The 26,980-nt window shown below is 40.3% G+C and overlaps 2 protein-coding genes across 6 annotated transcripts in view; both read right to left on the bottom strand.

The window, feature by feature from the left end:
- LOC307031060 (microtubule-associated serine/threonine-protein kinase 2-like) overlaps window positions 1-14,125 on the bottom strand; it is a 163,856-nt gene extending 149,731 nt beyond the window's left edge. For both annotated transcript variants that reach the window (XM_079667809.1, XM_079667810.1), the window contains exon 1: window positions 13,182-14,125. In XM_079667809.1, the coding sequence (XP_079523935.1) occupies window positions 13,182-13,262 (81 nt within the window). In that variant the 5' untranslated portion in view covers window positions 13,263-14,125. The remainder of the gene's footprint in view (window positions 1-13,181) is intronic.
- Window positions 14,126-14,923: 798 nt separating this feature from the next.
- Window positions 14,924-26,980, bottom strand: part of pde4dip (phosphodiesterase 4D interacting protein) — a 47,287-nt gene continuing 35,230 nt past the window's right edge. Inside the window, exons 22-36 of one of the 4 annotated variants that reach the window (XM_079688794.1) lie at window positions 24,857-25,006; window positions 24,564-24,746; window positions 23,243-23,506; window positions 22,538-22,672; window positions 22,175-22,294; window positions 21,373-21,529; window positions 21,101-21,225; window positions 20,874-21,011; window positions 20,236-20,340; window positions 19,966-20,150; window positions 19,545-19,676; window positions 18,592-18,730; window positions 18,093-18,139; window positions 17,781-17,925; window positions 14,924-17,103 (exon numbers count right to left, since the gene is read on the bottom strand). In XM_079688794.1, the coding sequence (XP_079544920.1) occupies window positions 16,973-17,103; window positions 17,781-17,925; window positions 18,093-18,139; window positions 18,592-18,730; window positions 19,545-19,676; window positions 19,966-20,150; window positions 20,236-20,340; window positions 20,874-21,011; window positions 21,101-21,225; window positions 21,373-21,529; window positions 22,175-22,294; window positions 22,538-22,672; window positions 23,243-23,506; window positions 24,564-24,746; window positions 24,857-25,006 (2,156 nt within the window). In that variant the 3' untranslated portion in view covers window positions 14,924-16,972. The remainder of the gene's footprint in view (window positions 17,104-17,780; window positions 17,926-18,092; window positions 18,140-18,591; window positions 18,731-19,544; window positions 19,677-19,965; window positions 20,151-20,235; window positions 20,341-20,873; window positions 21,012-21,100; window positions 21,226-21,372; window positions 21,530-22,174; window positions 22,295-22,537; window positions 22,673-23,242; window positions 23,507-24,563; window positions 24,747-24,856; window positions 25,007-26,980) is intronic. The other 3 variants (XM_079688795.1, XM_079688796.1, XM_079688797.1) reach the window with 3 other exon arrangements.

The following is a 26,980-nucleotide window of genomic DNA, read 5'->3' as shown; positions in this document are numbered from 1 at the left end:
GAAAAATACTGTGCAATTTTCCAAACTCACATTGGTTTCGCATACAGCATCTCTTTAAAGTATGTGCATTCAGCAGTATTCACTTTCTCCACTAAACGGCTCGCTGCAGGATACATGTAAAGGTGACTGATAAGGAAAATACATAGCACCGGTTGCAGCCATACAATATGTTTCATTTCCACAGCAATGGGCAGAGTTTGGATTTTCATTCCAACAGCAGCAGGTTTCTGCTTGTAACATTCCAGCTTCCCTCCATCTGTCCTGACTGTGCACTCATAGGTCCACAAAGCAAGCCAAAACACAGCTAATCACCCACACAGAAACTAGAGTACACACATACACACACACATGCACTTTTAGAATTACTAATCTGACTTTTTTCTAGTAACCTCAGGGGACACAATAAAACAAAAGCCAGGCACTAATGTTCAATGTTTTCAACATAGCGAGAACAGCCAAACACAACCACACACACACATCAGGGTTCAACAATAACACTGAGCCACCAGGTCATACATTTAACTGAGCCCTAGACAGTTACATATGTATTGGTTTAATCTCAGTTTTCAAACGTTACATACCACCATTAACAAGAGTTACAGAAATTGTGGCCGTCAATAGGAAGACTTTAACCTGAGACTAATTTATATTGTCTAACATTAAATATTTTCATTCACTTTTATCTGACAGCTTTTGTTGTTAGTGTAACCTCAGTTGTCTGAGATGATGGGTCAGAACATTAACAAAATATATAATATGGACAAGGTAGATTGAGAAAGTATGAAAAACTTAAATTAACTTGAACTGAATAATGGACAAGTTGCAATAGACTTAACTATTGATTTGTTTTGTGCTAATATAATCATGTGACTGCTATATTCTCTGACGTCAGAAAGTATCTGTTTTCAAGGGAAGATGAGAAGCACAGCAATAAAAAACAACTATTATAGCCGTTTAATTATCAAGGCAACTGAGTACATTATTTTGTCTCACAAAGCACAGCATCAAAGGAGCGAAGGTATGCTGCGCTGGATTTGCTGTTGAACAGAAATGAATCATGATTACGGGACAATTGAGAATCATGATCTTCAATGGATTTTAATCAAAATAAAAATGTGATCACTAAGCTGCTAATTGGACAGGTACATTTGTTTTGCTTTATGAAAAAAAAAAAGATGGTATAGTGGAGTTTGACCACAGGAACCAAGGAGGGGGAGAGAGTGAGATAGGGGGAGGCTAAGGAACACCTAGTAAAGGTTCTGTCAGTGGACAGCAGAGTAATGTGGCATCCAGCTCAGTGTGAAACAAGTACATCACTCAGATACAATGAGTGGGGGGGGGGACAGAGAGGCACAATAATGTGGCCCTGAGCAGGGGCAGAGTGATGGATTGTCTTCATTAAGGATGTTGTGTTGGAAGCTAAAACCGAACCTCGCTTTCTCAGAACTTAAGCAACTCCTTTTCTCTCATCTCAAACTTTCTTACACACAAAAAAAGTTGGAAAAAAACCACAAGCAAAGATGTATCACTTTGTTTCATCTCCTTTGTCTCATCTCCTTTTTGCCATCTTGTGTGTGATGTAATATCTCCCACCCCCATCACTCGACTGACATTGCCACCAAACAATTGGTGGCTGCACAGTAATAAATGCCATTTATATGCATTGATGTATGGGACCCTTCTCGGGCATAATTCTTGTTAATGAGGGATTTATAATTAATGTCATTCACCCTCCTGCATCTGTGCCTCCCCATTAGCGCCATTCAAGGCACCCTAACGTGGCACACATTAGCCATTTGGGCGCCATCCATCAGCCGCTCGGCCTGCAGTGGGACGACTATCAGCCGGGAGCCCCCGAGGTCGTTCTGGCTCAACGGCTCCTCAGCTGCACTCTGATCGTACAGAGCTGGTTACAGGCGGGGAGAAGGAAAGCAGTCTCCCATATCATTGGAAGGGATGGTAGCAGGTTTAATCGTTAACCTAACAGAGAGCTAATGAACAGGAACGAGCAAAGCTACTGAAATAAATCAATCAGTGACAACAAGATGTCTGAACATGTACTGCTGCAAGTATCTGATATCAAAATGTTTGGGGTGAAATAAGTACTGAAATATTGTTTTAACACAAAACATGTTTCAACATTCAATGCAGTCAGTTTCTCTCGGTTAGGATGTCCTTATTGTTTATAGTCCAGGAGTTTTTTATTTGGAGCCGAATTATCCACCGCGGTCTCCTTCCAAAAGTACACATACCCAGTGTGGTAAATAATTGGTAATAACACTGAATAAAGCAGTTTGCCTTTAAAAGGAAATGGTGCTCAACGTAGTTTTTCTGCCGCTAAGGCTTGATCAGCGTGTCCTCTGAGAACCTAAAATCCAGATGACTAAAAACCTTATCCGTTAAAATTCTTTGTTAAAAAAGGATAACATCTGAAAGAGTTTATTGTACAATTGTGGCTTAAAACTGTGGTCCAACAAATCGATGTTATGTCATATCGATTCATGATGAGATCAAAATCTCTACTATAGTTAATTTATTAACAAAAAAGCACTAAAATGCCGTCAACAATTCTTCCCCACCCCCTTAAACACTCTCCTGTGCAGCACATTGTTAATCCGCAGTAGGTTTCACTCGATTTACAATTGTGGCTTAAAACTGGATAAAAAGCCAATATGTGAACAAATGCCTGGATTACCTTGATTAAAATTAGGAATTTGTCTTTGACAATAATTGTGAACATCTGAAGTACATATTACAAGTAGTAATATTAGTTAATAACTAGAAAATGCAATTCCTGAAGAAATTGCTAGTGGGAATGCTTTATGCTGAAAATCTGACGCTAAACTGCTATGTTGAAATGTAATGTGTAAGAAGAAAGTGAAGAATTTAGATTGAAATGATACATGAACACTGGGGGCTTGAATGTGTGATGAGAGAAGAAAAGAAAGTAAAAAGGCTTGGAAAAGCAGCAAAATAATTGAACTGCAAAATTCTGAACTAACTTGATGGCGAATGATCTGTCGCCATGGCAACGGCATTTGATGACACCTCATACTACGCTTAGATGCGTTGATGGCTGCATCGTTACCAAACCTGTGAAGTTTTGGGGCGTTCGGAGCAGTTTCACTGAAGTTATGAGAAAACCGTGTTTCAAGGACGACCATTGTGTTGCCAGCATTTGAAGAAATCTCAAAACTGTCCCGCAGATGTCTTCACGGCTGGACTGTTGACACACTGCTATCTGAAGTCTGCTGCTCTGAGCATGTCAGTTGGAGCGATTACATCATCGTGTTCCATTACACAGGTGTTAATAGTTGAGCTAACGAGCTCTGTAGAGATCAAAGGTTTGCATTGTTCTGAATGAGAGATACACCTCTTACATGCGTTTTGTGGAAGAACCGTAACAGATATCTGTGAAATTTGAAACGTGAAGCATTTCAAGGAAGTTGAGTGTCTGAAGTGTAATTTTTGTGTGGTTTCGGGCTAATAATGTGGACTTTTTGGCAGTTTAACTAAAGGTGTGCGTGCGGCTGCTGCCGTGAGGAAATATCAGCCTGAAATTACAATGGGCTTTAATGGAGACATGTTGAACGTTTTTGTCACTTCATTCCCTCAAAAAGCATTTTGTTTAATTATTTTTGCTTAATTATTTGTCGTTTTTCAAGCTATGAGATGTTTTCCTATGTTTGTGATTATAAATTATGTCTCAGGAATGAATGTAGGGTTTGGGAATTATTGCAGTTTTAAAAATATATAAGAAGGCACATTTCAAGATTTTCTACCCTCTAGCTGTGACATCATGCACTCTAGAATCTACTCTAAAATGTGAAGAAAACCTCTAAAACAAGGTCTGAACAATGTTTAATATCTCTAAAAGTAAGAATCAGATTTAGAAGTTGTTTTACACGAATAATGTCAGAAAGATGTGTAACATTTTAAAGTTGGAATGAGGTTTCTGAGTGAAAGTCTGAATGAACAGTTAGCAGTTGAAGTTGCATGAAGATTTGTTGAAGTCTGAAGATTTCCTCCATTGACTTCAATGTTAAAAATGTGATGTATTATGGGATGTATCTCTGGAATTATGAAAGTTATGAATGAGAAAAGTAATAGCCTGCGATTCCCGACCGAGCTGAACGTTTTGATGTTTGAACGGAGTTTCTGCGATTTTCAATGCGGTCCAAAATACCGGCGGAATAATAATAATAAACTTTTCGTGCGTAGAATAACAGTTAGTTGGAATACTGTTAACAGCATTCCCACTAAATCACTATTGAGAAAGACATTGTGGGAACTTCAGTTTCTAATAAGTCTTGATGTTTTAATTATAGTTAGAATAATAATAAGATGCGCTCTCTTCAGAAAGCGTCTTCAAAAACTCAATAAAGACTTCTTTTTTTTTTTTTAACCGTCTTCAAAATTCTTGCCAGGGATTGATTAAACTCTGCTCTGGTATTAAAAAGAATGATCTGAAATGAAACCATCGTCTTTGGAAAGTCTCTAAACACACTGATTTAATATTAAGAGAAAGGAATGTTCCACATGGGCTCAAATGCACCGGCTGGAATCCAACGAATGCAGGAGGGGACGCTGATCACATGAACTGTAGAGCCAAATACAGTAAATGTGAGAGCAGCTGATGAAAAAGTATGAAATGTTTGGATAACACTGTTCAGACCATTCGCTATTCCATCTGGTCTGTCAGTGGGAGTGTTACAGTCCTGCACTACTAAGTAACTAAGTCATACTGTAGCTTTGTATTCTGCCAAACTGAAAGCCTTCTTAGGTTTCCCTGACAGGAGCATGTTGAAAACAAAAGAGCTTTCAGTTTCTGGCTGATCCTTTTCATCCTTTCAGCTGTTTTCCTCCTTTTGTTTGTCCAAGTTATGTAATGCAGCTCAAGGATCAACGATACACACCTCACCGCAATGCCCTCAAACAAGGTTTACAAATGAAATAGTTATACAGTAGTTGCAGTAGTTTATGCAACAACACTAACAGCCGGCGAACATATTAGACAGAGAGCGTTGATCCATTATTTGGCTGTTTATTTACATTAATGTGTGTTGCCGTTTATTGTGCACCCACTGAAAAACTGTCCAGCATCAGTACAGTAGAATGGCTCACGTGGTTACTTATATGTATAGGTTGAGGTTGTTCTAGGCTGTTGCTTGGCGTGGCGAGAATATTGCTCCACTTTCTCCGGTCCCCGAGATTGGGCTTCCAGTAGCTCTGGAGAGAGCTTTCGCACCTGTGGCCACTAACGGTCATAATTTCTCTGCTTTGTTTCAAGACCCGCATCAGAAAGCTTTTGAATGGTGGTAATTTTCCAGTTGGTCTACCTGCTCTTCACGTAGCTCTGCATGCCGTCATTTAGGTGCTTTTTTTTTCTGGAGATAGGCACTGCTAAATCCACTCCTCCATAGTAAGACCCCCCCGGAGGTCGAAGTTAATCTTAAATGTTTCCATCTTATGCTTTGTAAGTTTGTTTCGTAACGGAAGAAATTTAAATATATTTATAAAACTGACAAGTCAAATCAAGCAATCTGATTGGTCGATAGTGTTTTTGCGGACCTCTTTGATTACAGATTTGAAAACATCGTTGCTTGCTTTAAAAGTAGTACAATTCATTATTTCAAACCTTGGAAAGAGTGTAGATATCCCTGCCCTAATGCCAAAGGAACTGCACACTGAATATGTTTTGCCCTTTGATGTCTATGTCTGGACCGCTGCGTAAAAAGGAGGCTTTCTGCCCCGTTACTTCTCCGCTGCTTTCTTGTTCCAGTGCAGGCAGTTTGCTTTTCAGCCCAACGGTATACTGTTTTTCTTAGACGCGGAGGGATACATACTTGTTGTGAAAAGTAACTTACAATTCTACCCGTGGTATACGCTCAGTATATCACGGCTAAGAACCAATCAGATTGCTTGATTTGACTTGTCCGTTTTATAAACATCAGTATATCACTGTTAGCGAGGCGTGCTAGAACCATTAGCAAGCAGTGCTAATGTGTGAGTGTTGGTGAATAAATTCTACATCTCAGGCTCACTTAAGGTGGGCCGGCCTTAAGAAAGAACAGCTATCTATGGAGACAAGCTGACCCATTGTTATCTAAATAGAATTGTATGAGTTGAAAGACAGACAATGACTTATCAGCAAATATTGTATACGAATCACTGTGATGTCATATCATGATGAGATCAAACAACTAATAATTTCAGGCCATTTATTAACAGAAACGACTATTTATTAACAAAAAAGCACTAAAATGCCATCGACAATTCTTCCCCACCTCCTAAACACTCTCCTGTGCAGCACTTTGTTAATCCGCAGTAGGTTTCACTCGACTTTCAGTCCGCCCTAATTAGCTTGATCCTGCTGGTGGGCCTTAACTGGGAACATCTCTCTGCTGAATGTAACAGATTATCCTCCCAAAGCTACTTATCAGTAGACTTAGCTCCAGGGAGAGTTGACTAGATGCTGTTTATGTCATTTTGGATGTGAAAGTCCTCATGGGTTTGTAACTCACTCAGAAACCAACAAAGCTACAACATTCAGGCTGCAGACAAGAGTAACTTCACATGCCAACAGGTTAGACAAGTTCAATTCATTCCAACTTAGTTTAAACCAATCTTTTGAGGCAGTATTATAGCTTACATTGTTTTATTTGAGTAAGACAATATCCAGAGCAGAAGGAAGGGAGGTCAAAAGTACAAAACACAATTTTCAAGGAGTGCAACTGATTTGCAGCTTGTAATAATATGAATCACATAGAGGAGCATTTATACGTTTGGAAACGTTTAAAAAGGTTTCTCAAAGTGTTGAAAGGCCTTAGATCAGAGGCTAAATAAAAGTAATTTTAAAAAAAAGTAATAAAAGTAAACTACAGATGGGTGCAACTCAACATGTTAGGCAAATCCCCAAACTATAACTTGTTCAATGCATATTACTTACATTCCTGAGTATAAGGTTAAGTTGGGCAACATAATGTTTCGGTTCATTGACAGCTTTACTTTCTTACGGTACGTCCACACAGCAGCTTAAAAAAAATCTTCCAACGCTTCTCTGCCCATTGAATTTGAATGGGGATGACGTCACTTTGCCTCGCTTTTCGCCGAACTGCATTGTGGGGAAGCAAAGCGAAGATTTCCAGGATTTCCAGGATTTTCAGGATTCAAAAGTTGAGCAATGTTCAACTTTTGAAGCTGAGCTGGAAGCGTCAGCCAATCAAATCCCGTTTATGCAAATCTGACAGTACAAGCGCAAGCCAATCAAACCGCGTGCAAGCTGGGAGAGCGAGAGCTAGACCGCAGTTCATTTCCTCATATTCCAAACGAGAAATTACGGTAGCAAATCACCTGGTTCTTTACGACCAGAACTATTTACCGGGATACAAACCGGAGGAACCAGGCATGGAGGGAGGTGGCAGAGACAGTGCGTGAAACTGGTAGGTTTTCGCCTGTTTGGGGAGTTTATATATATATATATATATATATATATTGCTGGCATAAAATCCCCGGGGTTTTTCGCATTGTATGTCGGTGGCGGGAGATTCATGTGATTGGTTGTTGGACGCGTTGCTCGCAAAAAATCCCCAAGCTCTCAGACACGCCCAGCTCCAAGATTTTCAAGATTTTTTCAAAGCTGCTGTGTGGACGTACCGTTATAGTTTGCTACAATCTCAAAAAGCAGTAAGGTTAAACACTCAAACCATTCATGGAAAAGCCTCTTGTCTTAAAGAACCAAATGAAGGAGCGAGTAAGAATGAAACATTCCAAAAGAAGACAATGCCTGAAGCAAAGAGAAATAAGATGCAAATGAACATACAAGTAATTTAAACAAAGGCTGCACTTCAGAGCAATTGAAGTCAATATTTGCCAAGAGACTGCGCTGGACCAACCGTTTTCATGTGTGACATGAATAGTACACAGCAAACTATTAGAGCTGAAATAAAGAATAGGGAAAAAGGAAGCAGGGTGTTCACACATCTGCACTGAATGCCAGTCAGGCCACTGCAGGAACAGGGTCCGTCAGTGTTTATCGTGTTCAGTGGACTGCACGTATTGTACTGCATGTCAGAGAGAACACATGCGAAAAGACAAACAGGGATTGGTCAGGACCGTAGAGAAATACCAGACAAAAAGCGTTGAGGAGGACAGGAGGAAAGGCTCTATCAGCCAATCAGGTGACAGGAATTTGTGAAAGGCCCTATGGAGGGAAGATGACACACTTTTAACAAGTAGCTTGTAATTAAGGAGGAGGAGATGAGTTTTCTTCAGGAGATATCAAGTTCCTCAAAGCTTGGTGGGGCATTCAGAGTTTGATTTGACACGGTTATAGAAGTTCCCTGTTTAAATTACCAAACTCAGTATAATGGATGTTGACACTTTGCTCTCAGCTAGAAAATAATTAACTATAACGGTACGTCTACACTACAGGCATCAAAAAATGCTTTCAACGCTTCGCCCATTCACTTGAATGGGGTGACGTAGAAGATTTTTAATCTTTGCCGAACTGCATTGTGGGGAGCATGGCATGGCTTTGCAAGCATCACGAGCATCTATCGGCATCAAAAGTTGAACAATGTTCAACTTTTGAGGCTCGATGCTTGGCATCAGCCAATCAAATCCCGTTTATGCAAATCCCGCCAGTGCAAGCGCAGCCAATCAAACCGCGTGCAAGCTGGGAGAGCCATACCGCAGTTAATTTCCTCATATTCCAAACGAGATATTACAGTAGCAAATCACCCGGTTCTTTACGACCGGAACTATTTACCGGGATACAAACCGGAGGAACCAGGCATGGAGGGAGGTGACAGAGACAGTGGGTGAAACTGATAGTTTTTTCACCTGTTTGGAGAGTTTATATCCAGTTTACTTCGTTTTAACATTGCTATTGCTTTGTATGTCGGGGGCGGGAGATTCATGTGATTGGTTGCTCGCAAAAAATCGCCAAGCTTCAGACACGCCCAGCTTCAAGATTTGTTCATGCCTGTAGTGTAGACGGGCCGTAAGAGTCGTTTTCAAGGCAGTGCACATCTGGAATCTCATTCTCCAGTAGACAAAAACAAGTCCGTCCTTTAAGGATGAAGCTGCAAGACAGCATGGATGTAAAGTTTTAGGATAGTGTGATCTTTCTGTTAAAATTATTTGCAGAAGAGCCTATATGATATGAGAACCCCAGGGCTTGACATTATAATTGGCCCGCTGGCCCGGAAGCACTATTTAGACACCCCGGGCCAGCATAGCGTACTTTCCACTTGCCCGCTCGGGCCACTAAAAATATTGTTTAAAAAAAAAATGTTTCCTGTGGTATTGGTATTTTGACTATCGATTTAGTTGAATTGTTTCGTTTATCAAAGCTACAACATAGCGTTTCGTGAGTCGCTTATCATTGTTGGGTGAAAAGTAAACAGCTGTTTGCTGCGGAGCGCAGCGCGAGCAGGCTCCCGCGAGCAGGCTCCCGTGAGCGGGAGCGCGCTCCTTCACTACAGACTATCGCGCCACCTAACCATTCGCCAAAATGTTTTTAATACCAGCGGTAACCGGCCAAGCGCCGGGCAAAAAACAATCTTCAAATAAAAGAAAGTCACCGGAGGAGTTAAAGGAGAGTGACAGGGAGCATGAGAAGAAGAGGGAGACAACGTTTCAGCCAGCTTGATCGATGGAGTTGGCTTCTAGTGGTGCAGTGACACGTCCTAAAACCCTTTTATAATCTATCGATTAGATTTATGATTCGAAAATTATAAAAGTAGGGTAGACATGTGGAGATTATCCGGCTGAACAAAACCTGCATTTATCAAACAGGTTCGTTTTCCACAGACTTTATTTCCAGCTATTTTCCAAAACCCTGTGGAGAAGTCCCATTGCTTTTTTGTCGAGGGAACCAACGGCTTACTTGCTGGTTTTATGACGCATCACTGCACCTCTCAATATGATGCCAATATAAACAAGGTCTTCTGTCGGCTCTTTACATCAATGCCGACCTATGCCGACAAGTAAGTGAAGAGTAGAAAATATAAAAGGTATTGGCTATAGGGAAATGTCCCAGCAGTTTAGGATAATGAAGGTTCTAATCTAATCTACTACATAGCCATTACATTTCTAACTCCTAATGACGGCAGAAAGCGCATTATACAAATAATAATACTCATAATAATAGCAGAAATGGTTTAACAATGACCACAATATAATTATTTTAATAAACCAAATATGATCAATTGAGGAAAGTGAGGAAGAACTGATGATTCAAATGTTGTAGTACAAGTAGTAATGTAGTTAGAATAAATTACTATTGCAACAAATGTGTTAATTTTCTTCATTATTAGTCGATTTTTTTTTTGGACGAATGCTCCGGGCCAGTGGTTACAATGGTGGGGCCAGTGATAATACAAAAAAAAATGCCACTGGCCCTTTTACCCTTAATGTCTACCCCTGGAGAACCCTGAGTGAGATTTTAAGATGTAATAAATGAATATGGCTGATTTCTATCACTGTATATACACTGTATATATATGATGCATACCTGTATTGGTCACTTGAAAGCAGACTAGTGTAAACAGGTTACATGGAATGTTTCTGGTACTGTTGGAAACAAAGGGTCCCTGGATTGCTGACGAGTTCTTTGATTGCACAGGATGTTGTGTGCGTGTGCTAGTGTGTGCTATTGTGTGCGCGTGCGTGCGGCCTCTATTCTCTAACTATAAATCGGCTGCACCTGCTTGTATTGTTGACACTGAAGGTTAAAACAGACTGTGAAGAGATGCTAGTGGACAGACTCTGATCAAATGATCTGTTTTATCTCAAGGCTGCCACTCCTACAGCGGAAACAATGCGTGTTAAATTTGTTGAACAAGTCAGACATGCTGGTATGTCTGCTTCAAATGTAACTGCATTAAAGACAAGTTAAACAGCTGTTTTTTTATATTGGAACTATGTTACCAAGTTGTTGACCAAGGAGTTGTTTCACTTCCTAACAAAAACCAGTCTGCAAATGGTGATAAACAAGTGTATGTTGAAGTACATGGGATCTAATGTTTTGTTTTGTTCACTGCTTCCAATTGTTATCGAGACTCATATATGAACTTTACTGGTATTTGTATCGACTATAACGTTGTGCTGCCGTGAGGACTTCTTCTTGGATGGTTTATTTGAAAACATGATCATGCTATTAAATCAGTAATTAAATAATTGTTAGCAGTAGCCTTAATCCTGGTGTTACACAGTTTACAGGTTAAACAGTTGGATACATGTACGGCAAAATCCAGGCAGACATCTGATATAAGTACTAAAGCCCCATAACACAGTATAAGCAATAGGTAGAATATGCACTGGATGAATCTGCCTATCTGGTCCTCCATTTCAAACTGTTTCAAACAATAACACCTCAAAACAGCAGCGGCTTAAAAACATCTGTCTGACGTGTCATGATACCATAAAGCACACTCCCTCAAACTCAACACTTCCCTCCCTTGACTCACAAACGGCTCAGAAATGAAATGCTCTCTCTGTTAACATGATCTTAGGTCAGAGTGTTGATAATAAATTAACTGGAAAAGGTTACTAAGGGTGACTGCTGATGGCAAATCTTGATAATAAGACCACATTTGACCTCATCATTCACATAATATCACATATGGCCGGGTGGTGCGGTAATATCCCGTGACAGAGTCCCTCGTATCAAACATCCGGAGGTTTAGGAACATGACTTCATGCAAAAATGTGAAAACATGAGCCACAGGGATGACTTCACGTTTGGAAGCATGCTCGTATTATTGAAAAGGACCTTATCCATGGTTTATTGCACACAAAGACTGAATCTTCTGAAAGAGTTTCTATAAAACAAAATGTCAGCCTATTAATGTCATATGCTATAGTTTATGACATTCCTGATGTTTGTATACAAGCAGCCTTTCTGCAATGATAACCATAACAAAGTAATTCATTAATTAATCCAACTGCTATGTCTACTAAAGCTGCAAAATTATCCCTATTTGTTTTTCTCATGTATAAAAAAAATCTTACAAGAAAAGCCTGTATTTTATATGCCAATAGTTCAATGAGGTTATACTGGAAGAGGGTGTTGTATCAGTGGAGCAATATGCTGCAAAATGCTTGCTTATCATGCTTATTGCTTGATCATTATGCTCCAATAGCTCCCCTTTTAATGAGGAATTTCTATATTGATATGTCCAAAATAATTTCACAACAAGTCACAACAAGCAAGCCGTGCAGAAACTAATACTGATAGGGGTGGATCGATCTATGTATTTTAAAAAGTATGTTCATCTACATTTTGAACGTATTTCCATATGGGAAAAGATCAACATCAGTGCACTCCCTTCTTAACTGCTCAGTCACCACAAACCCATCACCTTCTCTCCTTGTCAAAGCAGAGATTAACTGTCAAAATGCACTTTAGAGCTTCCCCCAGTGCCCCACTTTATATTTGTTTCACATAGCAACACAACTGATACACATTCATACACCTGGCCACCATACACAAGGCTCAGCGTCCACAAATGCTGAGAAAAAATTATTAATTTGTTCTCTTTTCAGTGTTAATACCGAAGATTTGATCAGCCAGATAAAAGCTTATCTTAAAAAAATAGAACGTGCCGAGCTGCAGGAAAATCCTGAGTGACACCCAAACACATCTAGGCCAATATCTTTCAGTAAGGCTCTATGCGATATAATTGAGATATTATCCAGGTAAGCTTAATATGTTTCAGAATGACCTACTACCTGCTTATCAGCTTCAATACTTGAAGTAGTAGTACAATATAGTGAATCAATTGATCCTTTAAGTGATGAATTCAGTTTAGGACATGAAGTACCCAGCATGTAACACTTATTTATCACATCTATAAGCAGCCTGTAATGCAATAAGCATACTCGTAAATTAGACCACTGTTTGACACATGAGAACGTCTTAACAATGGTACGTGAATTTGGACCAAAACATTCATTTGATAATTAAAACACCGTCATGGTCCTTTAAGAAGGGGGCGCCAACATTGCAGAGCTGAGCATGTCATTTAAGCTTCAACCAACATAATTGCATATATATTTCAATGAGGTTTTGAATGTACTACGCAGCCCATATAGTTTATGGTAGCCTTTGTTAATTGCCCTGAGCGTGTGCTGATAACACAGTGACATAGTGCATGCCTTACTTCACTACTCACCACATCTTTCCCTGCTCCCCGGCTCTCCTGGTGCTCCATGTTACAGAGTTTTCTCTTGTTTGTATGTTCTGTCCTCTTCATCCCTTACTGAAATGTAAATATACTCCTTGTGTGTGTTGGGTGGCTTTGCCCTGGTTGACAGCCCGTCTTGTGTTGTGTGTCCTCTCGATAACGTCAGCCAGTTAGCAGGCTAGCAACGTGTCAGCGCGGCTGCGGTCGACTTCAGTGACACCTCGCTGCCAAGATGAACTTCATCTCTCGATGATGCAGTTTGTTGAGTTGTGAGTCCACCCAAGATGAGTTTGTTCCAGCCAGCCAGCCATTCCTGGTCAGTAGCCAGTCCTGCGGCTGAGGCTAGATAACTAAGGAGCCTAGTTGCACTTTTGGTGCCGAGTGCACATCTGGAAAATCCGTTATGACAAGCTGTCAATCAACATTGCAGCAAAAACAGCTACTTTATCCTTGAGGACCGTAAAAATGACAGTTTATGTTCGTTCACAAGGACTGTTTATAATTAGCGGTGTAAAAAATATCCATGCTGGGCTGTCGTCTCCGGCAACAGTTTTGTCCAACACAACTTGTTAGTTAGTTAGTTAGTGAGTTAGTTAGTTAGCAGGGGCTGTTGCTAAGCTAGCTTCCTGCTGCGTGACTAGCAGAGCGGCTAGCCCGGCTGCCTGCTAACGTTTACCTGCACAGAGACACCGGGAAACCCATGACAGGTCCGTCTGCACTCCTAACGGACGGGGCACTGGAGGATTTCCACCAGGGTCGTGTGCGTTGTATCCGTCTAGACGGTTTATCCGACAGTGAATGTCATTTTCAGATATTGTTCCATCATCAGATAACAACAAATGCTAAGCTGAGTAGACACCGGGTCGAGCTCTGTGTTGAACTGCAGCCGCGGCACCGCACGGTTCAGGTTGTTTCCTGACTCTGACACGTTCAATGCGGTGTCAAGCTAGCTAGAAAGAGATCAACTTCCGGTTACAATTTTACCAACATAAAAGCATAAATAATTATAAATATATAAAAAAAAAAAACTGTTGCGTTAAAATATGATGTACTTCTAGGTGCCCTATGGAGCGTTGTTGCTACAGTTTATTGCAAAAAAACTATTTTATTCTTACAAACACATGTAATTGTTATTTTTAACAATATCCCTGATGCCATGATAACCCAGACTTAAGTGTGATTTGAAATAATGTATAGCAAGATATATTATTTCACACCGACATTTTTAATCTACAGTTTACAGCACATTATATCCATTTATATATCAACATTCAAGTATGGGATGTGGTGTACAAGGTCTTTTTACCTGTTGACAAAGCAGTTTTTTTATATAAAATGTCCACAAACTCCTCACATTTTAGGATTTAGCGTCAAATAAATACACATAGAATCCATTTTATTAAAGTTAATCAGATCTATTTCGTTTAATATTAAATGTCTGTTCGTGTCTTCAATTTGCGTGTGTGTGTGCGTTTGTTGGGCTCTGCTGCCACCTGCTGAAATAACTGCTGTGTATTTCAGCCATATTAACCTTCTATATGATTATTTGCAATTTTACGAAGACCTCAGTTTTATTTGTATACAGAACACAATATTGTGTGGACTTCCACAAATGTCTAATAGACTAAAGACTATACTTATGCTGCTTTGTGCTTGAGGGTCTGTATTATTCAAAAGAAACAAAACAAAAGAAACAAGATAATTGTTTCAGAAAACAAACAAGACAAATATTGTTTTCCCCTTTTTATTAAAAAGGTTATTCTTTTTTTTTAACCCGAAAAACACTTTTAAGAAAAGAAACATGCATGAAAATACAGATGGTCATTGTCGAACAATGACAAAACAGCTTGCATTGATGTTCGCACTCCCTTTAATATGTACATACATGAGATGTAGTTTCTCAACCCACATAGACACTGAATTTGATCTTCTGTTGGGAATTTCATAAAAAATTGCTATACTGTACGTAATTCATTTAAACCCTGATTTGACAACATACAAGTTGTTGACTTTGGTTTATAATATTGCTTCATAAATATCTCATTACAGCACTCTTTTATGTTGTGACTTTGCATTGTTTCCACACCGTTTATAAAACTCTGATTCATGTTACTTTAAAAATTGGTGGGCCATTTGTTTTTTATTGTCATAAAACTGGAGATTTTCATGATATCTTTTTAGTTTTTTTAACAACTCAGCTTCAAAGCGAAAACAGATGACATGGCACTTTAATATCCAGGGCTAAAACATCAACAAAAAGCAACAACAAAGGTTATTATTGCACAGTAACCCAAAAAATTGCATATTTCAGTAAAAGTATCAGAGGGCAGTGAAGCCACAGTTCATGCACAAAAAGAAACAGCTAACCTTTTATACAGAGGAATTAAGAAAAATAATAATAATAAGGAGTCAGTGTAAAACAACCAATTTCATAAAATATTATTTGCACAGTGAGCGTAACAAATCCTCAGAAGTCTTGAAGGAGGTGACAGACTTGAAGTTTGTGGATTGTTTTTTTGTTGTTAATTGATTGTCGTCTCGAGGGAAATTCAAACAAAGAGATGCACAAATTTAGCAAAAATAAGAAAAGAAACACCAAAATTATGTATTTAATTAAAAAGAAAAAAGTGTGGTCCATTTTTCTGGTTACAAAAATGAAATGTCATCTCTTTTGGACCGTCATTTATTTTATCCGTAACTAAAGGCATCAAACAAACCGATGAGCAGCCCGATGAGCAGCTCGATGACACCCTGGTACATTTGCTTGTTTTTATTAACACTGGTTATTAAGATGCTTCACAATACAGCAGCTTCATCAGAAGGCTTTCACTGCAAGAAAAAAACTGGGTTGGACCCAAATGCGTTTTAATTATCTGAAGAGAACAGATTCCATATTCAACAGTAATACTCTGGAGTTTGAATACGATGAGCAAAACATCTGAAATTTGTGTTTTTTTGTGAGTAAATGCATGAGAACACCATCTACCAGCTATTTGACCAAACTATCTACTGGTAGTTCTACATTATTTTCCATTTGTTATCAGTAGTTGGCCATTTTATGACAATTTTTGTACAATTAGAACAGAACAAAAATATTATTACCGTACCGTCAGAGAGTATGGCTTTGATTCCACAAGCTGCTCAAACCACATGCAACTATTCTACACACTAACTACAACACGAGCCCGACAGAGGCTCAGTGGAAGCACTTTGCTGTTTGGTTTCGGGTTTTTATAAAAGCCCCTTTCCTGCTGGCATCTTGTGGAGTTTTGTTTCTTGAATCCCTGCTGAAGTACGTGGCTGGAGTTGGCTTCTGATTGGGAGCTTCTGATTTATGACTTACTGAAGAATGTTCTGTGTATGTGATTGTTATGATTGTCAAACATTACATTTTAGGGAAAAATGTATAAAAACCTTTTTTCACATGAATGTACCTATTCTTGATTGTTTCTGAGAGCTTAATCACTGTTTTAAATGTGGTTTAAAATGTGATCAACATTGATGTTATCTTTGAAAATGAGCCTAATCAGAAGCCATGAATAATAAACCAACTCCAGCCAAACTGGTCTCATATAAACAAATCAAAACACTTCAGTCATGTCCTCACCAATAAAAATACAATCATTCACCAACGATCATGAACCAGCAGTAATCTACTGACACACTCAAAGAGATGTCACTCAACTGAAATGTTTCTCCAACCAATGAGAGAGACAGGATTTCCAGCATTTTTCTGATTGAACAATGAGAAAATGATGAGGAGCTCCGGGGCTGATGCACTACAAGAAGGCTGCCTGCGGGGGGCGCTGGTGGACAGCAGAGGAGGAAGAGGAGGAGGAGGAAGTCTCAGGCCTCATGACACCCCAACCAGGAGAGAAGGCAAGCTCACAGAAGCCTCCTGTTTTCTCACCTGAAACACAAAGGATCAGTGTAAAGGTATTTTTTGTATGACTTTTTAGAGTCTGGAAAGAAGAATATTTTATAAAACGTCCCATTAATTATTCATTAGTAGGCTAACCTTAAAGGTGGGGTAGGTAATTTCGGAGAAGCCAGCTCGAGTGCGCTAGAATTTGAAAATACACGACCGGAGAAAATCTGCCACTTCCTTACAGAGCCCCTCCTCCAACACACATGAACGCGCACATGACCAATGAGGGCACGAGATAAGTTTGTGCACAGATGGAAGGCTGACAGGCAGGTAGGCCATCCAGTTATTTTAGCCGGGGCGGCTAAAATGATTGGTCGTGCTTTTTACAGTACTACGGCTTCCACAGATGACATGATTTTTGTATGGATTTTTTGTCAAAGAACTTAAGATATTCATTGCTATCGGGATGTTAAGAGCATTCCATGGAATATAACAAAAAGAGTATCTCGAGCCGGTTTCTCAAACTTACCTACCCCACCTTTAATGTATTTCAAATAAATAATGTTTAGTATAAATCAAATATGCATTAGGGTCAAGGTTAGGAAACAACCCCCCCACCCCCCATTGTATTACATTTAATACAAGGGTTTTCATCCAAAAGCATCAGCATCATGTTATTGGGACAGTGAACAGAACACAGTAACACCAGGAAGCCATACCTTTACAAGGCCATTGGTGTGAGGAAGAGGAGAAAGTAGGGCAAGAATTGGGGACAGAGGAGAAGGAGAAGGAGGAGGGGTAGAAAGAGGAAGATAAGGGGGAGGAAGAGGCACGGCGAAGGCAGGAAATCCTGAGCTCATTCTTCTGAGGAGACTCAGCAGGAGTCAGAAGGAAGAGAAAGAGCAGGAGGGCGGTGAGAGGGCGTTACAGGAGGGATTTTCACTTGAACTTATCCACTTGTGATTATCTCAGTTATTTCCACCTGTTAGAACTAAACGTTTATTACAATGAATTGACATGAGGAAACTCACCTGTAAGTTTGTCTTTGCTTTTCGCAACACGTCATGTGTTCTCTGCACTGTAAAATAGACACAAAGAGCAACTGTAAGTCATCACTTGTACATTTGTAAGTCAAACTTTATGATTTCAAATGGGCAGAAACACCCAACACAGGTTTAGTGAATCCCACAGCTGCTCTGGGACTGCAAGATGAAGAAACAAGAACAAAGACGCAGGAGGGAAAAGGAGAGGGCTAGATTAAGAAGACACTGAAAAAGACTCAAATGCTAACGAAACATAATTGTTGTATCTTTTAAAAACATTGTTTTGTTGGATTATTGGATCAAGCATTTAAGGATCTGCTGTGAATAAGAGATCTAACAGCTCTGTACGATTACAAAATTACATTTAAAAATACCATCAAAGTACAATTCCAGGTTTATTCATTTGTTTTATCTATTACAAAGATTAACAATATGCTTTATTGTTTTATACTATCTGCTAGAAAGAGTGAGGACATGAGTGACTCACGTTGGTTGACTATAAAGTGCTCCATGCTATCTTTGGTGAGGTCGGAGCTCTTCACTCTCCCCACGGCGTCCTTGAGAGCCTGCTCCTGATCTGAGAGCTTCAGACGGAGAGAGGCCACCTCCTCCCTCAGAGACTGATCCTGTAAACACACACACACACACACACACACACACACACACACACACACACACACACACACACACACACACACACACACACACACACACACACACACACACACACACACACACACACACACACACACACACACACACACACACACACACACACACACACACACACACACACACACACACACACACACACACACACACACACACACACACACACACACACACACACACACACACACACACACACACACACACACACACACAGTTACATGACTGTCCACATATTCTGGTACATCAAATCAAGTCCATATATCTTTTCAGAAAGCTATCTAGTTTATGAACTCGTTCTATATTCCTATATTATAAAATGAAGTAAATGCATTTTCCAAATAATTTTTTGTTCACTATTCATAAATGACCAGTGTTAGTCAACCATTACTATCTTGAGTAACCGGGTCATTGACATCGTTTTTGAATTATTCAAAATATATTTGATGGGCTTTGAGCAGAACAGTGCCATCTGTTTCCATTACATCCGGGATGGGACAAGCATGTCTACGGCTGATATCTATAACACTCGCCAACTCACACCTAAGCGATCCACATCTCTTTAAGTCACCAGTGGTTTAGCTTTTAGCTCCTATAACAACACCCTACTGCATTGCAATATCAGGAAGTGTTTTTCTACAAATAACATGATGAATAAATGAACAACTCTGTGAGTTCACTGGCAGGAGATAAAAGGGATCAAAGAAGTATTTGGAAACTACTCTGCTCTCCACTCTTTTAGATTTTTCACAAGAAGGTGTTTGTTCCGACCTGTTTGGTTTCCTGCTGGTTCGGCAGCGCTGCTCTCCAGAACATCATCAGCAGAGAGTCGGCCTCATCCAGGATCTGCCGGAGGGTTTTAGTGTCAGACAGCATCTTCCTGACAGAGCCTGAGTCTGAAGGCTGAGACACACACACACCACAAGATGTTAATAACAAGTCTAGGACTACAGTCATTTCTCAGCCTTTTTTGCTGGATATATTTAAAAATATATAGTCTAGAAACACAGAAAATGGTTCAAGTGGAAATGTTGTTGTCATGACTTATTGCCATCTCAACCATTGGCCAAACAGTCTAGTCTACAGCCTTTTAGAAGCCTCAATAATCATACAATAAAATACATTGTGTATATGAATAAACAAATGAATATGTATATATTAATCTATAGTTTTTGCCTCCTTTCTCTCTCACCTGAAGTAGGCTGAACTCCTGGGGAGTGCTCCGGGAATAAAGAACCGTCTCCATCTTGCGGAGGAGAGCGCTGCCCTCCAGAATCTGCTGTTTAAGAGCCTTGAAGTCATCAACATGGCCCACTGCATGGCGGCCATGACGGTGTGCGAATGATCCATCGGGGGCTTGGCCCTGCAGGGTTGAGGCTGCAGGGAGGAAAAAACAGAGAATTAGGAATAGGGGCAGGAGGGAGACTTTCATTAGTCAAATTAATTGTTGAGAGTTTCTCACCTTGATCAGCGGATCCACTTTCTGCTGAATGTTTCTGCGCAGAACGTAAAGGAGAGGCTGGGCTGTCAAGTCCAGTGTCTCTCACAGGAGGAGAGGGAACATTTTCTGTGAAGGAAGATTTCCATCAGTACTGTCTGCTTATTTATACAGTACACCTTTCTCAGCTGCTGAACTCCAGATTAACTTCACGAGGCCATGTTATATGACAATAGTCTACAAAGGCTTAAATCCCAAAGTTCCATACTGCCTGAAATGCCCCAATTGGACTCCTTTTTTTACTTCCATAATGTGGTGACATCACTATGTAACACTCCTGCTTATTTTTGGCTAGCGTTCCGACACATTGTACGTGATAGGCTAAGGGGCGGGACATTTCTGAGCCTCTGACAAATCACAAAAGAGCCGACCAGCTAACCAATCAGAGCAGACTGGGCTCTTGTTTCAGACAGAGGGTGAAAAGAGGTGCTGCAGAACAGGCCGTTTGAGAACAATAAAGAGCTTTTTGAACATTAAAGCAAGGAGACATGTCACAGTAGAGGCACAAAATACAAATATGAACCTGAAAATGACGATAATATGTCCCCTTTAATTCTAGTATTCAGATTTTCTCTTTATCACTTTGAAATACTGGTACTGACCGTTGAAGAGCTGTCTCCTGGATCGAGGCTGTGCGCCAATCTGTATGTGCAGCTGCTGCTCCAGCTGAACATGCAGCTCGTTGGGGTCAAAGGTTGCAGAGCTGTGTCCAAGTTTGGCATTGTCACTGGCCTGACCTGCTTGGAAAACACAGTAACATAGATGAGTTAAGATTATCTTAGGAAATATTTTTAGATATTCTTAGGTGTCGTACAAAAGAACGTCTTACCTGCGGGTGCGTTGGTGATGACCCCACACACTCTGTGGTACACCTGCAGCTCACATTGCAGAGAGTGGACCAGACTGCGGCTCTCACACAGCTGCTGCTGGAGGACGCTCACCTCGTGCTGGAGTCTGAGAAAACACACACACAAGAACATTTGATATGAAGAAACACAGTCACTAGAACATCTATATTTTTGAGAATCCTAATAAACATGTCATTACTTAACACCTTTGCCAAGTTGTAAACTGGTCATCACTCTGCACATGGACACACACCTGTTGATGGCTTCCTGGTTCTTCTGTCTGTCCTGTTTCAGTTGTGCAATCTCTTTGCTGCTAGCTTCAGCTTCGGCTTGCAGCTTCTGGCTTTGCTCCGCCCACTGTTCAGCCTCTAGCTCAACCTCCTTCAAACGCTCCGCCTCCTTGCTGCTCTCTACAGGGGACAAAGGACATTGCAACATGTTACTAAACAGCTTAGTTCAATACTCAATGCTGATTGGTCAATTTCAAACATTCTGCTCTACTCTCTAGCAGACCGCTGCTTAGGATAGCAGAACGGGGCTAAGGAGGACGATTAGATCAGGGGGCTAAGTGCATTCATATCAACCCGCTGAAAGAAGTCCGGTCAATGTAATGTAAAAAAAACCAAATCATCCGTTTTCTCTTTCCGATAACACTGGGAATACTTTTATAATATTCATTTTTAGATTTGTGGAGAGTACGAAACTTTGGATTAATGGGGATTTTAAGATAAGTTCCAACCGTTGGTAGGCCTACACAGCGGATCAGACCATTTTTTTCTTAGCGGTATCAATACGATAATTTTAAAAATCATTTTTAAATCAATATTGTGAACAAAGTTAGAGGTGCTATAAGATGGATAATGACCGCCCTGTCATCTTTTTCATTAATGACCGCCTCGCTGAACATTATCACTAACGTATCACACTGAACAGAGCCAAAACGTACTCGTTCTAATAACTTCTGTCTGGTTGCAGGCACAACAGCTCTTGATCTGTTAAATAAAACTTGGTGGCTTTCTCCTTTTTTGGGCTGGCTAGTATAGATGTGACAGTACCTCTGGTGGCCTGCTTCAGCTGGTTCTGCAGACTGACGTTCTCCTCCTTCAGAAGTCTCATCTCACTGGAGAGCTGGCCGACAGAGTCCAGGCCCTGGATGTAGATGTTGGTAGGAGCAGCTAGAGGGGACACAGAGAGGATAAGCATGGACTGTAATGTTTACAGAGACGACATAAGAAGCACGAAATGGAAATGCTCAAGGAAAGTACATACAAACTGTACTTAAGTAGGCTACAATAAGCCTACTTTAGTACATTTCCTCAGTAACTTTCATCACATGGTAACATGCTAACAAACTACAGTTTTTTAAAAATAGATGTGTATTACATCTCTATACTTAAGAGAATAACTATGTGTGTTACCTTTCTCCGTGTTGGTGCGGGCCAGCCGCTCCTCCAGCTGCTGTCGGAGGCGGTCGTTGGTCTGGATGGAGTCCTCCAGTCTCTGCCTCAGACTCCGGATCTCTCTCAGGTGCTCCTTCATCATCAGGTCTGATCCTACAACACAAACAAAATTAAAACTTAGGGATCACTGCTTTAGTCAAAGTGCACTTCTAGAAATACTTAACTGGCCTTCAAACATGATAAAGCTAATAAACACAAGTACTATATGACCCGTTACTGTGAAGTATGCAGGAAGTGTTGGACTGTATTGATAGTATCACAAGAAGCAATTGTACTTTATTATTTAAAGAAATCTTTAATTATGTTAAAAAGAAAAGCAGAGTTCTGGGAATAATGTGACTATTGTAACACATATTTAGAGTTGTTAGAAAATACTTTATGCTATATTAACCATGAGTGTGCAACTAACTCCATCCTTACGGTAAGTTGTTTATCTGGCCTTTTTTTATTTGTTGAAAAAATTGCTCTTATCTGAGCCACTATTCCATTATCATTTTTAACTTAATAATTGTAATCTCACACAGTAAATATGTTTTCTTGTCAAATTTGTATTACTATCTTTTTATTTATAGTATGGTGAAACACAAAGAACACATGTTAGTTATTAGAGTTTTCAACTAGTTCAATGTGAGTCATTTTGAAAAGGTTAAACTGAGTATCTACCTGTGTTGCTGGTGCCTGACTGGTACCCTGATGATCCTGAAGAAAGGTCAGCTCCGGGTCTCACCGGACGGGCACCATAGCTCATATCCCACAATGCAGTGCTCTCGAGCAGACTGGCTCCAGCTTGCATTGCTGAGTTGGCATCCAGACTGCTGCTGAAAGGAGAGGGCTGGTATCCGTGGAAGGAGTGAGGCAGGAAGGGGTCCTGCTGCTGGTGGGCGAATGGGAAGCCATGAAGATGTTTGGAAGTGGGAGTGGAAAACCCTGAAGAAGAGGAAAAAGTAACATGAAGTGAATAAGCAAATCTAAATCTCACATATAATCTAAAATCAGTTATTAAAGAAAAGGAACACTGCAAAAAAACCTGGGAGGGGAACAAAGACACTTGTTAGTAAAGAGAAAGGGCTGGCGAGACACAAAGAGAGCAAAAGGCTGAAAGGGAAATTATTTATTTTGTCACAGTAAAATTAAATCACTATGGTTTGGTGTCTCTAGTCTAAAGGCTCTATACAATCCTAGCTAATCTTTTTCAGGCTAAATGTTTGTATATAGGTACCCATATTGTTAGGAGAAAGACGGTACAGTGTCTTAACACATGCAAAGAAGAAAGGCAAAGAAAATAAAACATGTGTATCTACATGCAGGTATATGGTGATAGTTTGCTCGTTTATACTTTCTGGATGTTGAAACATGTTTGTATTGAGCAGGATCACATGTAACAATAATGAGGTGTTGTTCTGCTCCATTATTCGAGGAAAGAACATGAATCCTCCCTTCCATACACTGTTGATCAGTCTCAATTTAATTAAATAAAGCTACTGTGTAAAGAACTTCTAACTGTGGCGCCTTCCAGTGGTCCTATCTCAAAATGACAGCACATTCTCAGACTCATTCCTTCAAATACAGGCCCATTAGTTAACAATCATATAAAGTTACAACACAATATACAGGAATGATAGGCTATAACTTAAAGTTAGCTACACAGGATCCTCTTTCCATTAAGTTTCTTTTTTTACTGGCATTTTCTGTTTTCTTCTGTCTGTTAAAATGGTGTTAAAACTCTCTGAAAGTTACATTTTTAAAGTGGAAGAGCTATGGAACACATTCGATTTAGTATGTTAGCTTGATAATCTTCATCTTTACAATAAGTGCAGAATAAATGTTAATACTATTCCCCAAACGTGTTTTTTTTTTACCAGTAATTGTTTGAATGTGTGCCCTTTCAATTATCCGTCTGGTTATTGAACCACGATTAGTTTATACTAATTGTGTTAATGCACTCAATACATAAACTCATGCATATACAGTCTGAGTGACGCACTGTCATTGCCTCCAAGCTGCATTTGTAACATCTGCAGCTCCTGATGCACCTCAGCCAGGGAGAAACCAACCCCGCGGGTACGCGGGGTTGTAGGGTGGGGATGGAAGGGCAAAGGTGCCCTCTGGGTGGTGGAGGAGGAGGGGGGAGGCTGGGAGAGGATAGAGGTGAAGACTGAAGCTGGAACTGGGAGTAGAAGAATAATTTAAAAGAATGGAAGAAACAGGCGAGGGAAGTAGAAAGCAGAAGTGTAAAGGTGTGATAATGCAGCACAACACTCATTAGCCCCTTCCTACCTGTCTGACTCAGCATGTCTGCAGGTTTGTGTGGCGAGCTGGGGCAATGCATGCTGGGACAGCTGAGGAAGGACGGGGCTCTGTGGGATGAGGTGACGGATGGTGGGACGGACGAATGGTGTGACATGGCGCCACTGTGAGAGTGGCAATCTGGAAATTAAAAGAGTCTGCTGTCACCAGAGAACATGATGGATGGAACAGAAAACAAGTGTGTGTGTGTGTGTGTGTGTGTGTGTGTGTGTGTGTGTGTGTGTGTGTGTGTGTGTGTGTGTGTGTGTGTGTGTGTGTGTGTGTGTGTGTGTGTGTGTGTGTGTGTGTGTGTGTGTGTTCCCCTTAAATGATCACACTTCATCTGGACATTTCTGTTATGTGTTATGAATAAGGAGGAGTGCAGAGGTCCGCGCGAAAAAAAAAAAGATGGCGCAAGATGGCACTGTTTGGCAGAGCAATTCATCCTTCTGGGTTTCATGAAGAACAGCTCCAACGCCTGTGTGTATGGGAACGCCTCTGGTGCTGGTCCATTAACTGCCAGTGTTTCCCACAGATCTGAAATATACTTGCAGGGGTGGTGGTAGCGGGGGGAACAGGTACAGGCAGGGCCCATAGTGATAGCCCTATAGTTTAAATCTACTACCCACACATGAACATATGGAAATGGGTTACTATTTTAAAAAATAAATGTATTTATAAATGTATTTAGGAACCTATCCATGTGATTTTAAGTGGGGGTCGCCTCTAGGGGTGTCCGGGGGCATGCTCCCCCGGTAAGATTTTTTTATTTATTTTGGAGTTCAATGCCTCAATCTGATGCATTTTGAGGGAAATAAAAAGACTAGATCTTTGGAAACACCTATATGAAACAGAACTGTATACATTTCAATAATCATAAAATCATGGCCATAACCAATAACATACCATTTCCAATATGAAAAAAACACTGAAACTTGTTTATTAATTTATTTTCGGTTCAATTATAGTTGTGAGTGTGTCTGTGCTCCTGAATCAGCTTCTCCTGTCTCTCTCCTCTCTCCTCCTCTTTGAGGCAGCTGCAAAGACTAGTTTTCTCTGAACAAGTTTTAAAAGTGTATCTTACCTTTTTTCACCTAGTTAACTTTTTATTTATTTATTCATGCATATTTTACTAATCACATTACATTACATTTCATTTAGCTCACGCTTTTATCCAAAGCGACTTATAATGAACGATTACAGGGACATTCTCCCTGGAATAACTAAGGGCTAAGTGCCTTACTCAAGGGCACACTAGTGGTGGTGTTCCTGGCGGGATTTGAACTCACAGCCTTCCGATCTTCAGCCCACCTCACTATCCATGATTAGACCAATCACTACCCTCTCAAATGGAAATATGTGTTTACATAAATGAGGACCACACCGTTTGAGACCCACTGAGAACTTAGACTAAGTTAACTATCTAAACACTCAGAGAGTCCTTTACCTCACCTGAGCTGAGGTTATCCCGAGCTTCAATGACACACAGAGACCAATCAAGGGCTTTGATTTATGATCTGTATGACAGTGGCCATGTCGGCAGGCCACATCATGTGGACAGCCAGTCACCCTGTGTGAGGCAGGCCACTTAACAGGCCAGAAGGAGGCGAGATCAGAGCAAGGGAGCGAGGGATCATTGTCCACAAGTTAATCGATCGCAGATGGCGTCGTGGAAACCTAAATGGGTCGCGAAATATACTTGGGCGGCCGTTAATATACCTGGGCGGCCCGCCCAAGTATAGTCTATGTGTGGGAAACCCTGACTGGCCCGGAGCATTCGTCCAAAAAAAAAATCGACTAATAATGAAGAAAATTAACACATTTGTTGCAATAATAATTTATGCACTAACTACATTACTACTTGTACTACAACATTTGAATCATCAGTTCTTCCTCATTTTCCTCAATTGTTCATATTTGGTTTATTAAAATAATGATATTGTGGTCATTGTTAAAAAATGTCTGCTATTATTATGAGCATTATTATTTGTATAATGCGCTTTCTGCCTTCCTGTCATTAGGAGTTAGAAATGTAATGGCTATGTAGTAGATTAGATTACAACCTTCATTATCCTAAACTACTGGGACATTTCCCTATAGCCAATACCTTTATAT

Source organism: Notothenia rossii, assembly GCF_949606895.1.
Source record: "Notothenia rossii genome assembly, chromosome: 1".
In the NCBI taxonomy this organism is placed as follows: domain Eukaryota; kingdom Metazoa; phylum Chordata; class Actinopteri; order Perciformes; family Nototheniidae; genus Notothenia; species Notothenia rossii.
Note: the sequence above shows the minus strand (reverse complement) of the source record. Positions and strands in the feature narration are given on the sequence as shown.